The sequence below is a fragment of the Lontra canadensis genome, unplaced genomic scaffold (assembly GCF_010015895.1).
Source record: "Lontra canadensis isolate GAN:19392208 unplaced genomic scaffold, GSC_riverotter_1.0 scaffold14, whole genome shotgun sequence".
Taxonomy (NCBI): Eukaryota; Metazoa; Chordata; class Mammalia; order Carnivora; family Mustelidae; genus Lontra; species Lontra canadensis.
In genome coordinates this window covers 2,201,508-2,218,967 of record NW_022631008.1, presented here as the reverse complement: position 1 = coordinate 2,218,967, position 17,460 = coordinate 2,201,508, and the positions used below count along the sequence as shown (strand labels likewise).

The 17,460-nt window shown below is 36.1% G+C and overlaps 1 protein-coding gene across 6 annotated transcripts in view; it reads left to right on the top strand.

The window, feature by feature from the left end:
* UBE3D (ubiquitin protein ligase E3D) overlaps positions 1-17,460 on the top strand; it is a 156,478-nt gene that overhangs the window by 32,846 nt on the left and 106,172 nt on the right. For all 6 annotated transcript variants that reach the window (XM_032858005.1, XM_032858010.1, XM_032858006.1 and 3 more), the window contains 4 exons: positions 4,756-4,825; positions 13,878-13,947; positions 14,929-15,037; positions 16,898-17,061. In XM_032858005.1, coding sequence (XP_032713896.1) covers positions 4,756-4,825; positions 13,878-13,947; positions 14,929-15,037; positions 16,898-17,061 — 413 coding nt within the window. The remainder of the gene's footprint in view (positions 1-4,755; positions 4,826-13,877; positions 13,948-14,928; positions 15,038-16,897; positions 17,062-17,460) is intronic.

Sequence of the window (17,460 nt, the reverse complement as noted above, 5' to 3'; positions counted from 1 at the left end):
GCCTAGATGGAAGTTCTCTTTAATTGCATATCGCAGCCATTGAAAGAGTATGCCTGTGACCAAAATAGTAACATATACTTGGAGGGACTGCTTAAACAGTGCTCTCAAGGCTCCTGTGGGAACAACACTGTGTGCTCTGTGCTATTGAAAACCTATTTCTCATATCACCAAGTCTAGCCATCTAGCAGGGTTTTGAAATGTCACATGGTGACACAGCATCCTAATGATATCTCTTGGGAAACATTTTTTTTGGCGAGACAATATCAGGGGTCCTTAGAAATTGAAACAACACAAAGGGAAATAAAAACGAGGACAGGAGGCTAATCCACATCTCTGAGCAGTGGTGCCGTCTCTCAGATATATTGATTTAATTAGTCTACAACAAGGTCCTTCTTTGATGTTTGCTCTGTCGATGTCGAGTTCCCACACTGTTAGGCTGCTTCACTGCACAACTTGCTTTATTATTTCCTTTAAGGACCAGTCAAGAGAAATGCATTACGAAACAGAGTTTCTCTTTCAACAGAATTCCGAGTGTTATCATATTTTAATTAAAAAGCCCTCATTTTAAAAATAGCATAAACAAATAAAATCCAACACTTAAATTTCTTTCCCTCAGTACCCCATTTGAGTATACAGTATGTTATTTGTGCCTGTTAATGTGGTAGTATATACCTTTCTTTTGTTATCAAGAGACTCTTGAAGATTTCCTTATTTCTTGCATTTACTTACTGTTATGCTATTTTTTTGTGTCTACCAGCATCTTATAATAGGATGATAAAGATGGCACTTCAACCTTTTATAAGATTCATAATAGTATTCTAGACTTAGAAAGTATAGTCATACTGTGACTTCAAGCTGTTTTAAGGAACAAATGAAATTGAACTTTGATTATATTACATCTGGCAAGTGTGACTGACAGCTTTGCTTTTTTTCTTTCTGGGGGTAGTTGGCAATAATTTATTGATTTTGATCATTTGTTTTGTTAAATCTATAAGGCTGTTTGTTTTTTAAATTTTCTTAAAATACTGTGTTGAGCTTTGTTAAACATTCACAAATACAAAAAGGAAAGAATTGTAAACTTCAGTATATCAGTCCTCTTGATTCATAAAGTAGGCTTCCTCTGTCCCTTTAATTCCTTCCCCCTGACCCCGTAGTTTAAAGCAAATCCCAGACACGTCATTTCATCCCATATGGATTTTTCTTTTTTAAATAGCCACAGTATCTTTTCACATTTGACAAAATGACCAATTATCACTTGATGATAAAATACAGACCATATACAGATTTTATCAGTTCTATTAAAGGTACCTTCTACTATCTGTTTGAATCAAAATCACACATTTGGTTGTTTGAGATCATTTATTTTTTATTGATCATATTTTAGAATCTTGATTACCAGTGTCCCGAAAAGGTAGATTGCTTTTTTTTTAAACCAATAAGTAACCACTTTTCCTACTTCCTACTTCATTACAAAGCAAAATGTGCTGTAACAGCAATTATAAATGAAATATATAACAGAGCTCCTGATGAAAAGTGTTCTGCTCAGAATAGAAAAATTTCTTCTTCTCTAGCATTGCTACTTCTATACCCTGTATTAGTTTTTAGTAAAGCCTTTAGTTTTTGGTAACATTTAATGAGGTTGGTTTGATTTAACTCATACAAATGGGTCCTATAAAAAGTGTGTTTAATACCAATTTGGAGCCGTACAGATAGATTTTATTGTAAGAAAGCTTGAAACTGCCCAAATATCAGACTTCACAGTTGAGCATGCCTGCTTTCTGAGCTGTCTTCTTCCTGTATCCTTGCCTACATCTGAACAGATTGGCACCTGCCTTAGTTTCTGTGTCTGGGGCTTTGATATTTTTTGACCTCTAATTAAATATGAAATACATATTTTTAAAAAGATCTTGTTTATTTGAGAGAGAGAGCACAAGCAGAGGGGTGGAGAAGGAGAAGCAGACTCCCTGTTGAGCAGGGAGCCTGATGCAGTGCTGGATCCCAGGACCCAAGATCCTTACTTGAGCTGAAGGCAGACACTTAACCGACTGAGCCACCCAAGCAACCCAGAAATAATTTTTTATATCAAGATCTGATAACACATATGAATACATATCAATTAAAAGTTTCTTGAAGCAGTACTTATACTCTATTTGAAGTACTGTGATATTTCTATACTATTTCATCTTTTTATTTTAATTTTTTTTTGTTTTTAGAAAGAAAGAGAGATAGTGTGGGGGGAGGGGCAGAGGGTGAGGGAAAGGGAGAGAATCTTACGCAGGCTCTACACCCAGTGCAGAGCCTAACATGGAACTCCATCTCATGACCCTGAGATCATGACTTTAGCTGAAATCAAGAGTCAGACATTTAACCCACTGAGCCACCCAGGTGCCCCTCTATTTCATCCTTTTTTTTTTTTTTTAAATGCAGGCTGTAACCCATTGAGCTGATTCTATGACTTAGTTTGGAAAACACTTGGCCATAGTGCTTGGAAACACAAGTTTTATTTATTTATCTATTTATTTTTAAAAATTTTAAATTTAAATTCAATTAATTAACATGTAATGTATTATTAGTTCCAGAGGTAGAGGTCAGTGATTCATCAGTCTTATATAATACCTACTGCTCATTATATCACATGACCTCCTTCATGTCCATCACCTAGTTATCCCATCTCCCCACTGCCCCCTTCCAACAACCCTCAGTTTGTTTCCTAAGATTAAGAGTCTCTTATGGTTTGTATCCCTTTCTGATTCTGTCTTGTTTTATTTTTTCCTCTCTTCCCCTATAGTTCTATTTTGTTTCTTAAATTCTACATATGAGTGAGATCATATGACAATTATCTTTCTTTGATTCACTTATTTCACTAGTTCCATCCACATCATCACAGATGGCAAGATTTCATTCTTTTTGATGACTGAGTAGTATTCCTGTGTGTGTGTGTGTGTGTGTGTGTGTGTGTACACACCACATCTTTATCCATCCATCTGTCAATGGACATCTAGGTTCTTTCCATAGTTTAGCTATTGTGGACATAGAAACACAAGTGTTAGCAACAAAGGGATCTAGATTCAAATATCAGCTCTATCAGTTACTAGCAGCACATCCATGGAACTCAGTTTAAATGTGCCTCTTATGCAGCTTTTCAGGACATAATGATTAAAGCCAAGGAAAATATGATGGTACTCAAACTTAGCTTAATCAGTTAAGATTCCTTAGGTCAATACACACATTATCCCACATCAGAAAGGTATTCTTTCCTTACTTAGACCAGCACTCTAGTCTGTGGTTGCCCAGGGAAGATGACTTCAGGTGGCCAGAGTTGCAGAAATTTCTTTTCCCTGCCCACTTTTATATGACTTCTGCCACGCTGCCGTGTATCTCTGTGAAAAGAATGTTGTAGGGCTTTAACAGAGATTTTGCTATGGATGTGAAAAAAACTTTTTTTTTTTTTTTTTGGTAGATTCTTAATACACAGTGGCTATCTAGTAAAAGGCAAAAAATCGGTCCCTTTATGGGAAGGTATGGGTCAGCCTATCCTGAATGATGTGTGCCAAAAGTATATTTTGTTTGTGTAACCTCCACTTTGTACTTACTATGTACCCAGGACAGGGCTTTATAATATTCCTCTTTAAATCCTAATAAACAATGCTAGGAGTTAAGCACTACTATTAACTCCCTTTTTCAGGTGAAGAAACCAAACTAGGTTAATTAACTTGCTCAGGGTCATGTGTGTAGTGAATAACAGGGCTGGGACTGAAACCTTGGAAATCTGGTCCATACTCAGGGCTCTTAACCACTATGCTATTGCTTATAACATAATCTCTTACAAAAAAAAAAAAAAAAACAACTACAAAGCAGTAACTTTTTTTAAATCGAGGTATAACTGACATAGAACATTGTTACTTTTAGATCTACTCTTAGCAACTTTAAATATATAATACAGTATTATTAACTGTAGTTGCCATGCTGTACATTACATCCCCATGACTTCCATGTTTTGTAACTGGAAGTTTGTACCTTTTGACCCCTCACCCATTTTTACCACCCTCACCCATTTACCCACCAATCTGTTCTCTGAATATAAAAGAACTTTTTTTTTTTTTTTTTGCTTAATTATTAGAGGAATGCTAGCCCTTTAAGCTGTATCCCAAATGATGAATTTAGATTTTTGAAGTTTAAAAATGCTTCAGGAATTTGTCTCAGAACACTTTCCAGTTTTTCCAGTTACAATGCTTAAGTGGAAAAATTAGAATTAGATGAGTAGGCTAGATAATTTTGACTTCTGGTGAGTAGTTATGAATTATAGATTACTTTTACATTATACTGGACTGGGAATCAAAATAATGGCTCCAGTTTTTGATTCTCCTGTTTTCTAGACACATGAATTGGGACAAGTCACCTATTCTGTCTGCCTTTGTTGTCCACCATCTGCCTATCCTCAATGGTAGTGGATGTTTGGAAGTGCTTTTTAGAAATGTAAGGTGCTTCCTGTTCAAATTATTTACAACAATTAGATTATCAAGAAGTGACTAGGTTTAGAAAAATCAGTCTATTCATTATTCTGTCTTTAGATTTAAAAAAAAAAAGATCTCTGTGCATGTGAATTATGCATACAAGCTAAATGTGTTCCCAGTATTTAGTAGAGGGCAAAATAAAATGTAAAGTTCAATGTATACTCTAGAGACTATGTTAAAATTATATATTCCTTTTAAGAAAAGCTGAATGACATTTAAATGACATTTTTCTGTTCTACAGAAACCAAAGGCAAATACCAAAGTAATTTGTAAGCGTTGCAAGGTAATGTTGGGAGAGACCATGTCATCAGGTAAGAATTTCATAATAAAAAAGCCAAAATGATTGCCTTCTTGTTAAAAAAGAGTAGAAGGAGATTTTATAGGAAATCTATATGGAAGATAGATAGCTAATATGTGTTGTAGAATTGATGATTTTTAAAATAGAAATTAGGGGCGCCTTGGTGGCTCAGTGGGTTAAGGCCTCTGCCTTCGGCTCGGGTCATGATTCCGGGGTTCTAGAATCGAGCCCCGCATCGGGCTCTCTGCTCAGCAGGGAGACTGCTTCCCCCTCTCTCTGTCTCTTCCTGCCTTTCTGCCTACTTGTGATCTCTCTGTGTGTCAAATAAATAAATAAAATCTTAAAAAAAAATAGAAATTAGGGATGCCTGGGTGGCTCAGTTGGTTAAGCAGCTGCCTTTGGCTCAGGTCATGATCCCAGCGTCCTGGGATCGAGTCCCACATCGGGCTCCTTGCTCAGCGGGGAGCCTGCTTCTCCCTCTGCCTCTGCCTACCACTCTTTCTGCCTGTGCTCATGCTCTCTCTCTCTCTCTAACAAATAAATAAATAAAGTCTTTAAAAAAAAATAGAGATTAGCTAACATATCATCCAACATGCCAAGAATTTTGTGTATTTTGACCTTTATAAGTACATAGTATTGAATTTTAAGCATTGAGAAGTTGGGTCATTTTCAATATTTCATATCCTCTCTGTGGATATAAAGCAATAGTATAAAGTTTGTACCTGGGTCTGTCCTAAAGAAGAGTGGAGCTTTTTTCTCAGTACAAATCCTCAGTCAGGATTGGTTGATGGAGATGAAGAAGTTTTCTTGGCTGCCCTCTTCCTCAGGGCTGTATTTTAGGGCTGGGGATTGAAATGAAAGAAACCACATTCTGAGTTTTGTACTCTGTTCCTGTTCTTTTCCCAATAGTGTTCATTGTATTTATGTAAAGTCTATGTTATACCACTTTCAAATATAATAAAATCCTGATAATTAAATCACCTCGTTATTTAAAGATAAGGTTTAAAAATGTCTGGAGAGCTACAACACTCTGCATCCGCTTTGTAGGTGATGAATAATTGTTTTTAATATTATTAACTAGACGATGGGATTTAAGTGAAGCTAGTGTACCTAAAAGAAGGCAGATGGTGGTCTTTTTTGTTTGTATTTTAAAATTATCAGAATCTGGCAAGTAGTTACTTGCTCAAAGGAAACAGAAAAGGAAGAATGAGTAGGGGTAAAGGATGCTACCCTCAGCATCATTTTGGAGAATGAAACCAAGCACTTTAACCAACAACTTAGAACATTTTAAGGCTTTCAGTCAAATTAGGTGAATTGATTTTTTTTAATTCTTTTCTCTTCTCCCTGAAGCCCAGTTAAAACGTCAGTTAAGGAATAAAAAAGATGTACATCCACAGAGATAAAGAAACATGGAGAGGAAGTGACAGTGGTGTAAACAAGATATATACACAGACTGTTTTGAAAGCTGTGAAGCTGAGAGATATGGTAGCACACTTGGTAGCTCTGTAGTTCATCTGAGTGAGGAGGGAGCTGGCGCCCACGGTAGGGCCACAGAGTTGGTCTGCTCAGAATTTGGAGGCAGCAGGTAATAGGGAAAGCAGTCTGAGAACAAAGAGCTGGAGGAAGGATGCCTAACTCAAAATTTTTAGATGGAGCTGTAAGACTCCTAAGATTCTTTCTCTCTTTACAACTTGCTTATACTCTCAAGGCAGGAGATTAGAAGACTCTTTCTTGAAAATGGAAGGATACCGGCCAGAGAAGAGATGTGGAGACACTGATTTGTAAGCTTCCTTCAACGATAAAATGAACTTAGATTCAGCCATCCTGTAGTCAATAAGCCTTGTACCTACACCTGAGAGATTTCCTGTTAGCATTTTATTACCTTACCCTTAAATATGAATGGATTGCTGAGAATCAAGAGATACTCGAGCAAGCCTCCAACTATAAAAGAGACTGTAAAAGAGAAGTAAAGAAATAATGAAGTAGACAGAATTAAGGCACTGAGGAGAACTGGAGTATGTATAAAACAGAACAAATCTTTAACAAAAATAATGTTCTTAGAGAAATGGAATAATATTGCCTCCATAATTCAAAGAATATAGAATGAAAGATGTGATTGCTTAAAAAACCTAATCAAAGGACTAGAAAATAAATTAAGGAACTATTTTATCTCATAAATCAGAACCAAAGTTCAGAGATTGAAAATTGGAAAGGGATTGTAGAAAAAAAAAATCATCACGTAAGTTTCCTGAAGATAGAGATATTGTCTATCTCATTTATCACTATAACCTCAGCACTAAATATCTGGCATATAGTGGGTACCCAGTAAATATTTGTTGAATGAATGAATGGAGACTTTTAGGATATTCAGACTCTAGCTGATAGAAATTCTAGAAAGAAAGAATAGAGACAACAGAGTTTAGGAAATTATCAAAGAACAGAAATGCTAAACAACAATAACATTGACAACAACAACAAAAACCAAAACCAAAACATTACAAGGCTATTTTCCAGAGCTGGGGCTTCGGTTTCTCAACTGAAAGGGCCCACTACACGTCCAGTATGAAGCTACTCAAAGCTGTATCATTGAGTAATTTCTGAATACCAAGGAAGAAGTTTCCGGAGGAAAAAAAGCAAGAGATCAGGAATTAGAATGACATTGAACTCTTAACAGCATTGTTGAAATCTAGAAGACAGTGAAGTAATGCCTTCATAATTTGGAAGGAAAAATATTTTTAACCCATAACTCTATCACAGTCAAATTATCGAATCAAGGATGAAGATAACACATACAGCTTTGGAAATGCAATGTCTCAAAACACAGATCTCAAATGTATATTTTCCTTAGAAATGTACCATAGGATATATCTCACCAAACCTAAGGATTTAACCTTTAGAGAGAAGACATGGGATTTGGGAAACAGATTATCTAACACAGATAAGGGAGTCCTAGAGTGAGGGACACACGGGGCAGACCTTGGGAATAATAGCCTAGATTGAAGCGAAGGAGAGAAGACTGCAATAAACATTTTTTCAATTACAAAATGAAACTGGTACATTCTTTGGTTTGTTTGACTGCATGTAACCGTCTTGAGATATGCCATTTCATCAGATGGGAAGAATTAGGTAAAAGTGCTTGGAAAACTAAACAGATGAAAAAGAAAGCAGTTATTCACTGCAGGAAAATGGAAGGCTGAACAAGAAAGGAAACATTACCATGATATCATTATAGTCATAATAATGTAAGGTTCAAGGTAGGGAAAGGAGAAACTAGAAATTTAAGAGGGAGATTTTGGAAGCAAAAAGCAGGGGATGGGCTGAGACAATAACTTCTTCACAGAGCTCTGGGTGACTGTTAAATGCACACAGTAGGTTCCAGAGAGTTCAATAAGAATTGAAAGCTCCGGGAGACCTGCACATTTCCCATGCCTTTGATTTCATTTCTCATCCACACACAGTTGGGCAGCAGAAGGTGGGAACCTTAATGGTTTGAGGTATTTGATCAAAACCTGTCTCCGGATTTGTTGACAGTTAACCTGTGTAGGTATAATGAATACTCTCTAGGGAGCCAGGCTAAGCAAAATAAAACTGAGCAGAAACATTAGCAACTACACTCTGGGAAGACATATTTCATAGTTTGAGTCCAGGCTAGTTAATTGACTATTATAAGTCAACAACCCTTAAAAGAACAAAACAAAATCCAGAATAGCAACATTATATTACATACAGTGTCCTGCTTCCATTTAGAAATTATTAGACATGCAAATAAATGGAAAAGAGTGATCGATACTAAAAAACAGGACTCAAAATACAGGTACTGAATAAGTGCAAATATTAGATTTGTGCAAATATTAGACAAAGATGTTGAAGTGGCTATTATAAATATGGCTAAAAATTAAAAGGGGGAACTCTTGAGTGAAATAATAGCACATCTCAACAAATTGGAAACTTCACAGAGAGAGAACCATTGGTAATTTCAGAGCTGAAAACTACAGTAACTAAAAAATTCATTAGATCAGCTAAACTACACATTTGAGATGACAAGAGGAAAAATAATCATTGAACTTGAAGGTATATTAATAGAAATTAATGCAAAGAACAGAGAGGAAAAAGTCTGAATCAAAATGGATGGGACCTCAGAGATTTGTGGGACAATATCAAAATGTTTCAGTTAATTTGTAAATGGAATCTCAGAGGTAAGAAAAAGAATAACTCACGAAAAAATATTTGTAGAAAACAATGGCTGAAATCTTAGCAAATCTTCTGAAATTCATTAACTTTTAGATCCAAGAAGTGCAATGAAAAGTAGGATAAACACATAGAACACTTCACCCAGGCACATTGTAGTCAAACTGATAAAAGCCAAAGATGAAGAATTTTTTTTTTTAAGATTTTATTTATTTATTTGACAGAGAGAGAGATCACAAGTAGGCAGACAGGCAGGCAGAGAGAGAGGAGGAAGCAGGCTCCCTGCTGAGCAGAAAGCCCGATGCGGGACTCGATGCCAAGACCCTGAGATCATGACCTGAGCCGAAGGCAGTGGCTTAACCCACTGAGCCACCCAGGCGCCCCAAAGATGAAGAATCTTAAAAGTACAAGAGAAAAATGAAGCATCACATACAGGGAACTTCGTGATACAATTAAGGCTGACTCTGCAGAAAGTGAAGACATTAAAGTGAGATATTCAAAATGCTGGAAGGAAATTTAAAAAAAAAAAACCTGTCAACTAATAATTATATTCCAGCAAAACCGCCCTTCAAAAATGAAGGCAAAACTAAGAGCATTTTCATATAGAGGGAGGTTACGCATTACTAGCAGATCTTCTCTACAAAAAAATGCTAAAAAAAAGTTCTTCAGGCTGGAGTGAAAGAAAATGACTGGAATCCACAGGAAAGAATGAAGATCAAGATAAATAGAAAATATATGGGGAAATTACCACACGAGCAAACTCAGAGGTTAGCAAAAAAGAATCCTTTTCCCTGCAATATGCCAGTTCTCTAAAATTTGAACTTTTATTTGTTTGTTTATTTAAAATACTTATTTATTTGACAGAGAAGAGATGAAGCAAAAGAGGGAACACAAGCAAGGGGGAGTGGGAGAGGGAGAAGCAGGCTTCCCCCTGAGCAATTAACGCAGGGCTGAATCCCAGGACCCCGGTATCGTGACCTGAGCTGAAGGCAGATGCTTAACAACTGAGCCACCCAGGCGCACCTAGAACTTTTATTTTGATTGGTTTGAGAAGTAAGGACATAAAGACTACACCAAAGGGAACCTAGTAGACAACTCTGAACAAGATTTTGGGACCCTAAAGAGGCAAACCCTTACTGTGAAGGTGAATGGGAAGTGGAACAACCCTGTGGAATTATAGACCTGTATCAACCCTTTGGTACTTTACGGAATTTCAAGTCTTGAACTTGGTTAGTCTGCCTTGGAATAGCTATCCCACCCATATATCCCCGGCAAAATCAAATGCAAATCACCTCTGGAGTAAAATGCCTTCATTGTAAAACTCATATTATTCCCACAAATAATTTGTCAAGTACAGTGTTCCCCATACAACCACAGATAAATAAGTACACAGGTAAACTAGACTTCCGTCGACAAGAACTAACAAAAGCAGCAAACAAACAGAAACAGACTTCTGTTATTAGAATTAACACATGTAAACTGGAACAATCATGCTTTCCTATATTGAACAGTATAAGAGGTTTGAAGGTATCAAAGGCAAAGGAAACAACAGCAAGCATATTTGGAAAAGAACTACAATAGAATTTCTAAAAATATATATATAATGGAAACTTAGAATTTAGTGGATTTTTTTTTTTTTTAGAGATTTTGCTTATTTATTTGACAGACAGCACAAGCAGGGGGAGGGGCAGAAGAAGAGTTGGAGCAGCAGGCTCCCCGCTGAACAAGGAAGCCGATGTGGGGCTCAGTCCCAGCATCTTGGGATCGTGACCTAAGCCGTAGGCAGATGCTTAACCAACTAAGCCACCGAAGCTCCCCTTTAGTGGATGATTTAAAGGCAGATTATGTACAACTTGGAGAAAGAATTCATAAATAGAAGGTAGATAAGAAGAAGAATCCATAATCCAGCACAGAAAGACAAGAAGGCAAAAATAGAGGAGAAAGTAAGATGTAGAACATATACCAAGAAGATCTAACATGTTTTTTTGCTTTTTTAGTTTTTACTTAAATTCCAGTGAACATACACTGTAATATTAGTTTCAAGTGTATAGTTCAGTGATTTAGCACTTTACATACAACACCTGATGCTCATTAAACAAGTGCCCTCCTTAATTCTCATCACCTGTTTAACCCATCCTCTTACCCACCTCCAGTCTTGTAACCATCAGTTTGTTCTTTGTAGTTAAGAATCTGTTTTTTGGGGGTGCCTGGGTGGCTCAGTGGGTTAAAGCCTCTGCCTTCGGCTCAGGTCATGATCTCAGGATCCTGGGATCAAGCCCCGCATCAGGCTCTCCACTCAGTGGGGAGCCTGCTTCCTCCTCTCTCTGCCTGCCTCTCTGCCTACTTGTGATCTCTCTCTCTCTGTCAAATAAATAAATAAAATCTTAAAAAAAAAAAAAGAATCTTTTTTTTATTTTCCTCTCTCTTTTTTTCCTCTATGATTTTTTTTTTTTTTTTAAGAGAGAGAGAGTGGAGTGGTGTGGAGAGGGGTAGAAGGAGAGACAGAATCTTAAGCAGGCTCCACACCGAGTGTCAAGCCAGATTCAGGGCTTGATCTCACAATCCTGAGATGACCTGAGCCAAAATCGAGAGTCTGATGCTTAACTGACTGAGCCACCCAGATGCCCCCATTTGTTTTGTTTCTTAAGTTCACTTATGAGTGAGATTATATGGTATTTGTCTTTGTCTGAGTTACTTTACTTAGCATAATACTCTCTAGCTCCATCACATTGTTGCAAATGGCAAGATTTCATTCTTTTTATGGCAGAGTAATATTTCTGTTTGTGTGTGTGTGTGTGTGTGTGTGTGTGTGTGTGTGTGTATACACACCACCATTCATCAGTCACTGGACATTTGGGCTCTTTCCATAATTTAGCTATTGTTGATAATGCTGCTATAAACATCAGAGTGCATATATCGCTTTAAATTACTATTTTTTTATTCTTTGGGTAAATACCTAGTTTTACAATTGCTGAATCATAGGGTAGTTCTATTTTTAACTTTTTGAGGAACCTTTGTACTCTAACCTATTTTTAGTTTGACTTCTAGAAGGAAAAGAAATATAAGGGGCAATATTTGAAGAGATAATTGCTAAGAATTTTACAAAAGTGATAGAAACAGTAAGCTTAAGGTTGAGGAGGTGCAAGAATTCTAATTAAATGAAACCCAAGTAAGATGAAAAGAAGTCTATAGTGAGACATACAGAATGATACAGCAAAACAAACAAAAACCAGAACACCTTAAAAACAACTGAAGAAAAATGACATCACTTTCAAAGGAGCAGTAATAATGAAAGTTTGAAGATAATGGAATCCAAGTGTCAGTGTGCACAAAGGTTAAAAACTGTTAACCTAGGATTTTATATGGTGCAAATGTTCTCCTGTGAATCAAGACAAAGATGTTTTCTGACAAAAACTAGAATAATTCATTTCTACTGGTTTGGTTTTTTTTATTAAAAGAAATTGTACTTGTGGAAGAATAGAATTCTATCTTTATAGAATAGAAGAAAATCATCCCAAATAGAAGGTCTAAATTCAAGAAGGATTGGTATAGACAGTGGTAATTATGTGGGAGACATTAAGTGGATGCTAACTGCATAAAGCCATAATAACAATATCTTATAGGATTAAAATTATAGAATTAAGTTATAGTTCAACAGCAGCTAGAATAGAAGGGATCACTTCATAATGTTAAAAGGTGCAATTCTGCATCTAGTAACATGATTTCAAAATAGCAAAATGAAAAGTTGAACTTAAAGGAGAAGTAGATAAATTCATCATCATGGCTCTAGATATGTAATACGCTGTAACTATTGATTTTTTTTTGCCTTTTTTTGTATGTTACATTGAACAATTGAAAACATTTTCAGAAAATGTACTGAGAATAACCCTCCATTTTACTTAGACAATTAAAATTATTTGGCACACCATTCTCAATGATTGCATAGAATTCACTTGCCTAAATGTGTAATTGTTTAGCCCAGCCATTCTCAATTTTTAGAGAAATTGTTTTCAGTTTAATTAATACAAGCATTTTTACAGGTGTGAATATTTCTTTGAGATAAATTCTTAGGTGTTTAATGATGGCATCAGAATATATTTCAGGTCTTCATTAAGTGGCTTTCCAGAAATGTATCATTTGCAGTTCTCATAGCAGTATGTGTCTAAGTGTACCCCTTTCTCCATATCATCATCATTGCTTATGTTTTGTCATTCACAAATATTTGTTTGATGCTGCAGAATATCTCCTTTTAATTTGTATTTCCTTTATTACTAATGAAAAGAAATCTTTTTCATGGATTTTTTAAAAATTCAGAATGGTTATGTTTCTATTCATTTCTATAAGATACTTAGTTTACTGTTCAAATTTTTCTATAAACTAAGTAATTATATAACCAGATTTGTTGGGAATTGTGCATTAATAGACTCACTGAGATTCTGGGAAATACTAATGTGAGGTTTACAGCATCTTTTCATGGGTTTTGGGACACTGTGATTCAAAAGCCTTTTCCAGTGACTCCTAGGTTTGTGACTATAGAAATGGGGAAATAAATGACTAGTTTCTACTAACTGAGCTGTGTCTGTAATGTGGCTGATTTTTCCAAACTTCTATGCATGTGAACAGAGTGCCACTGTGCCAGGATTCATTTGGGCATGTGTTCTAAAACACCAGGTGCCCCCAAATCTCAGGATGCTCTCCTTGTGTCTTGTTGGTGTCTTACACTAAGTCATTTTGGGAAAATTTTTACTGAAAGTGAATTTTACTAGTATGTGTACAAAATATTTAGTTTGGGATATTGTAATTAGGACCAGTATGCCCACCATAAAAATGTTTTTAAATTTAAAATTAGATTTTAATTTTCTTACTTTTGTTTCTAGAAACCACCAAGTTTTATATGACGGAGATAATTATTCAGCCATCTGAAAGAAAATTTTCTATCACAGCAAGGTACAAATAGCAAATTAAGTTTATTCTGCAGTTTCAAATGTGGAGAATGATAGGTACAATTAATTATTTGGGAATTCATTTTTATTTATACCTCTCTTTATTTGGAAAAGAAAAATAAACGCTTTTGAGGCCGTTGAACCAAACCACACATACAAAAGACTTGAGATTCATTTATTGTTTGTTTATTACATAGTGGCATAAATAAATGTGCTCATCATATAAATCTTCTAAACCTGAAAGTTTTTTGTGCTTCTCTCTATTTGTCATATATCCAGGGTCTCATAACTTAATCACCAATAGGTTTTTGAATAATTATTTCTGGGATTAATTTGACTTATTTAAATTTGAAACATGAGTCAGTTTTCAAATGACTCCTGTGTTTTCAAAAAAAAAGTTACTTAGCCACTAAATCCATTAGCTTTTTCTTTCTTTTGAATCTTTTGTTATTTTGCAAACAGAAGTTAACTGTTTTAGTTTATTTATGGATATCTAGAAATTATGGCAATCTGAATATAACCTTATAACTTATCCTCCTGTAAATATTTTCATTCTGTGCCTCAGCTCTGACTCTTTGAGGGGAAGGATGCAAATGGAAGACATCATATATAATACTGTCTAATGTTTGGGACGAAATACCTTGCCTTCTCTTTTAACTTACTGTTTAATGTGGGGCAGCACAAATGGAATATTGACTTGGCTAATACGGTATTTTTTATTCAGTCAAGGGGAATAGTTAGGTTTGGGATGGGAAGTGTGTTAAGGATTGGAGAATAGGTTATAAGAAGACTGGAGGAAACACAAATACATTAAAATATATTAAAATCCACATTAGCACAGTCTGCAAAGGGATGGGCAGCATATAGAAAAGTCAGGCTGCACACACATCTGCCTTTTAGGTACCCTGTGGGTATTTTTGGGTCCTCTTGCCAGTTAGAGTTATTATGAGAGGCACATTGTGAAAACTTATTTCTATTCAAACAGGTCTCAGTTTGTACAGAGTGTTATTGCCCAGTGTCTAGTGGAACTCTCCGCTGCTAGAAGCACTTTCAGATTCACTATTCAAGGTCATGATGGCAAAGCGTACATCCTGGTAAGAAGTAATTTCTCCCAGCTTTCTGTAGCGTGGTAATCGAGGGTCTCAGAAATTCGTTAGTCTTGCCATTCTTTTTTCTTTAAGTCTCAGGTCTAGAAAAGAAATGACCAGAAATTTGAGTTTGTAATATCAGTTTAATTCAAAATCAACTCCCTTAATTTGATAACAATAGATCAAGTGGCTCTATGTGCTAGGTAATAGGGATATAGAAAGAAATAAAACCTGATTCCTGCTCACACCACAAAATAAAGTTCTTCACTCTAAGTTGTTCATGGCATTTCTTGGTCACTATAATTTAATTCTGTTTCTGTCACTTTTTTCCCCCTATTGATTTTCCCCTTATTTTTCCCTTTGATACTCTTCTGTTTAAAATATGTTCTGTTGTTCCTGTTTTTGTGTGTGTGTATGGGGTGAGAATGCTTAACATGAGACCTCTCTCTCTCTCTCTCTCTCTCTGTCAAATAAATAAATAAAATCTTTAAAAAAATAAATTAAAAAAACTTGTTTGTTACAAAAGTAATACCTTCTTGAAGCATTCAGACAACATGAGGAATGTAAAAGAAGGTATTCCCCCAACTTTTCTTCTCTCCTCGTCTTGCTATATGTAGGATTTGAAGGCAAACATTACTAACGGTATGGTGTGTCCATCAGCATCTTCTCCCTCTCTGTGTATAGCTCTCTTGTTCATACACTCACATTTCTGCTTTTCTGTTTGTGAAACATACCCAAATCACATGACAGGAATTTTTCTTTATCATGTTTACTTCACTCAACAGTATATCATAAGGATTGTTCCTTGTGAGTGTAAGTATAGACCAGGGTCTTTCATGTCTAGAATTCCAGTGTGTGGCTGTTAAAGACAGTGCTTCAATGAAAATAATCTTTGCATGTGTATTTTAGTACTTCTTTAGAAATAGACCTTTCTAATCTAAGATGGTATTAGAATTTGTGTTTTTTAAACTGTTAATTATCACCCACGAGAAAATGTACTCATTTGTCCCATGTAGTGAGACATTCTTGGTACCCCGCCCAGGTCCTCCTTACTCAGACTGGTGCACCCATTTCCCAGCTGCTGAGACACGTGGGCTGCTAATGGTGCTCAGCTGCCTTGTCTCCAGAGGCATGCCCTCACATGACAGGTGCCACCTTGTTCAGGAAGTCAGGTCTTCCCCACCCCTGCCTTGGTCAGTCTGCTGCCAGGGATTTGACCCTGGGGTACAGAAAGCAGAGGCCTCCTGTCTCGAGGTGGGACAGACAATGTAGGTGCCATTCTTGCATCAGAGCTCCCCATGGGATCAAGCTGAAGTCTGACTGCAGCTGAGCCCCTCAATGAACAGCATGCATCCAAATCCCAAAAAACGCTCTTCCACCAGCAGTCCAAACCCCTCTATTGAACTGAATGTCACCATCTCTGTACTTGCCAATCTAATAAGTGAAAAATGGTGGCACATGATTTATACATTTCCTTATTACTAACATTTTTATATATGTTCATCACTTAGTTCTCCTGTTACTTTTGTTCATATTCTTTGCCTTTATTTCTGTTGGGCTGTTTTTGGCCCCTTCTTAATTCCTGGGAACTCTATATATTACAGATAATAACTTTGTTATCTATATATTAAATATTTTCTCCTAGTTGGTTGTCTTTTTTTTTTTTTAAACTTTATGATCTCAGCAGCTCTACTAGATGTTACACTTTGAAAGACTTACCATACTTAAAAATTATTTCAGGGTTCTCCTGTCTTTTTTTTTCTGGTATTTTTATAGTTTTGTATGTATTTTGTTTTTAGTGTTATGAGATACAGATAGGGTGATGATAATATCCTTATACTTGGGCCTTTCTCTCCGTATCTTTAGCTATGGCTTTTAAACTCAGATAGTCTGGTGACTGAATCTTTGGGAAGTTCCAAAAGTATCAAAAAGTTCCCCCTGTTGGAAGATAACTTGAAGGCAGATTCCTATTCTGCCTGGAATGCTGTCAAGGTCCTCTACCAGCCATGCATCAAAAACAGGAATGCAAAGTAAGTTGTGCTTTCATTTTTCTCATTCCACATTATGTTTTAGTTTCTTTTGCCATTTAGTGTTGAGAAATTAATGAATTAAATGGTACCATACCAACTCCCTATTTGAAGCTTCTAGGAGTCCTACTGCTAAATATTATGCTTTAAAGTAGATTGAATTATTACAGATGATTCATGTTAGTTGCAGAAAACTTGCTTTTACTGAAAATAATTGATTTTTTTCTTGTAATCTCAGCTGTCTGTGCATATGGCTGCAGTGCTAAATCAAGCATCAACAGCTATGAATATTTACTGATAAAATCACTTTCCAGGCATTCAGGATGCAATTGGGAACAAATCACAGTCCTTTCTTTCCTGGGTGTGTCATTGTAATAGGGGAAGGCGGACCATCCGCAAAAG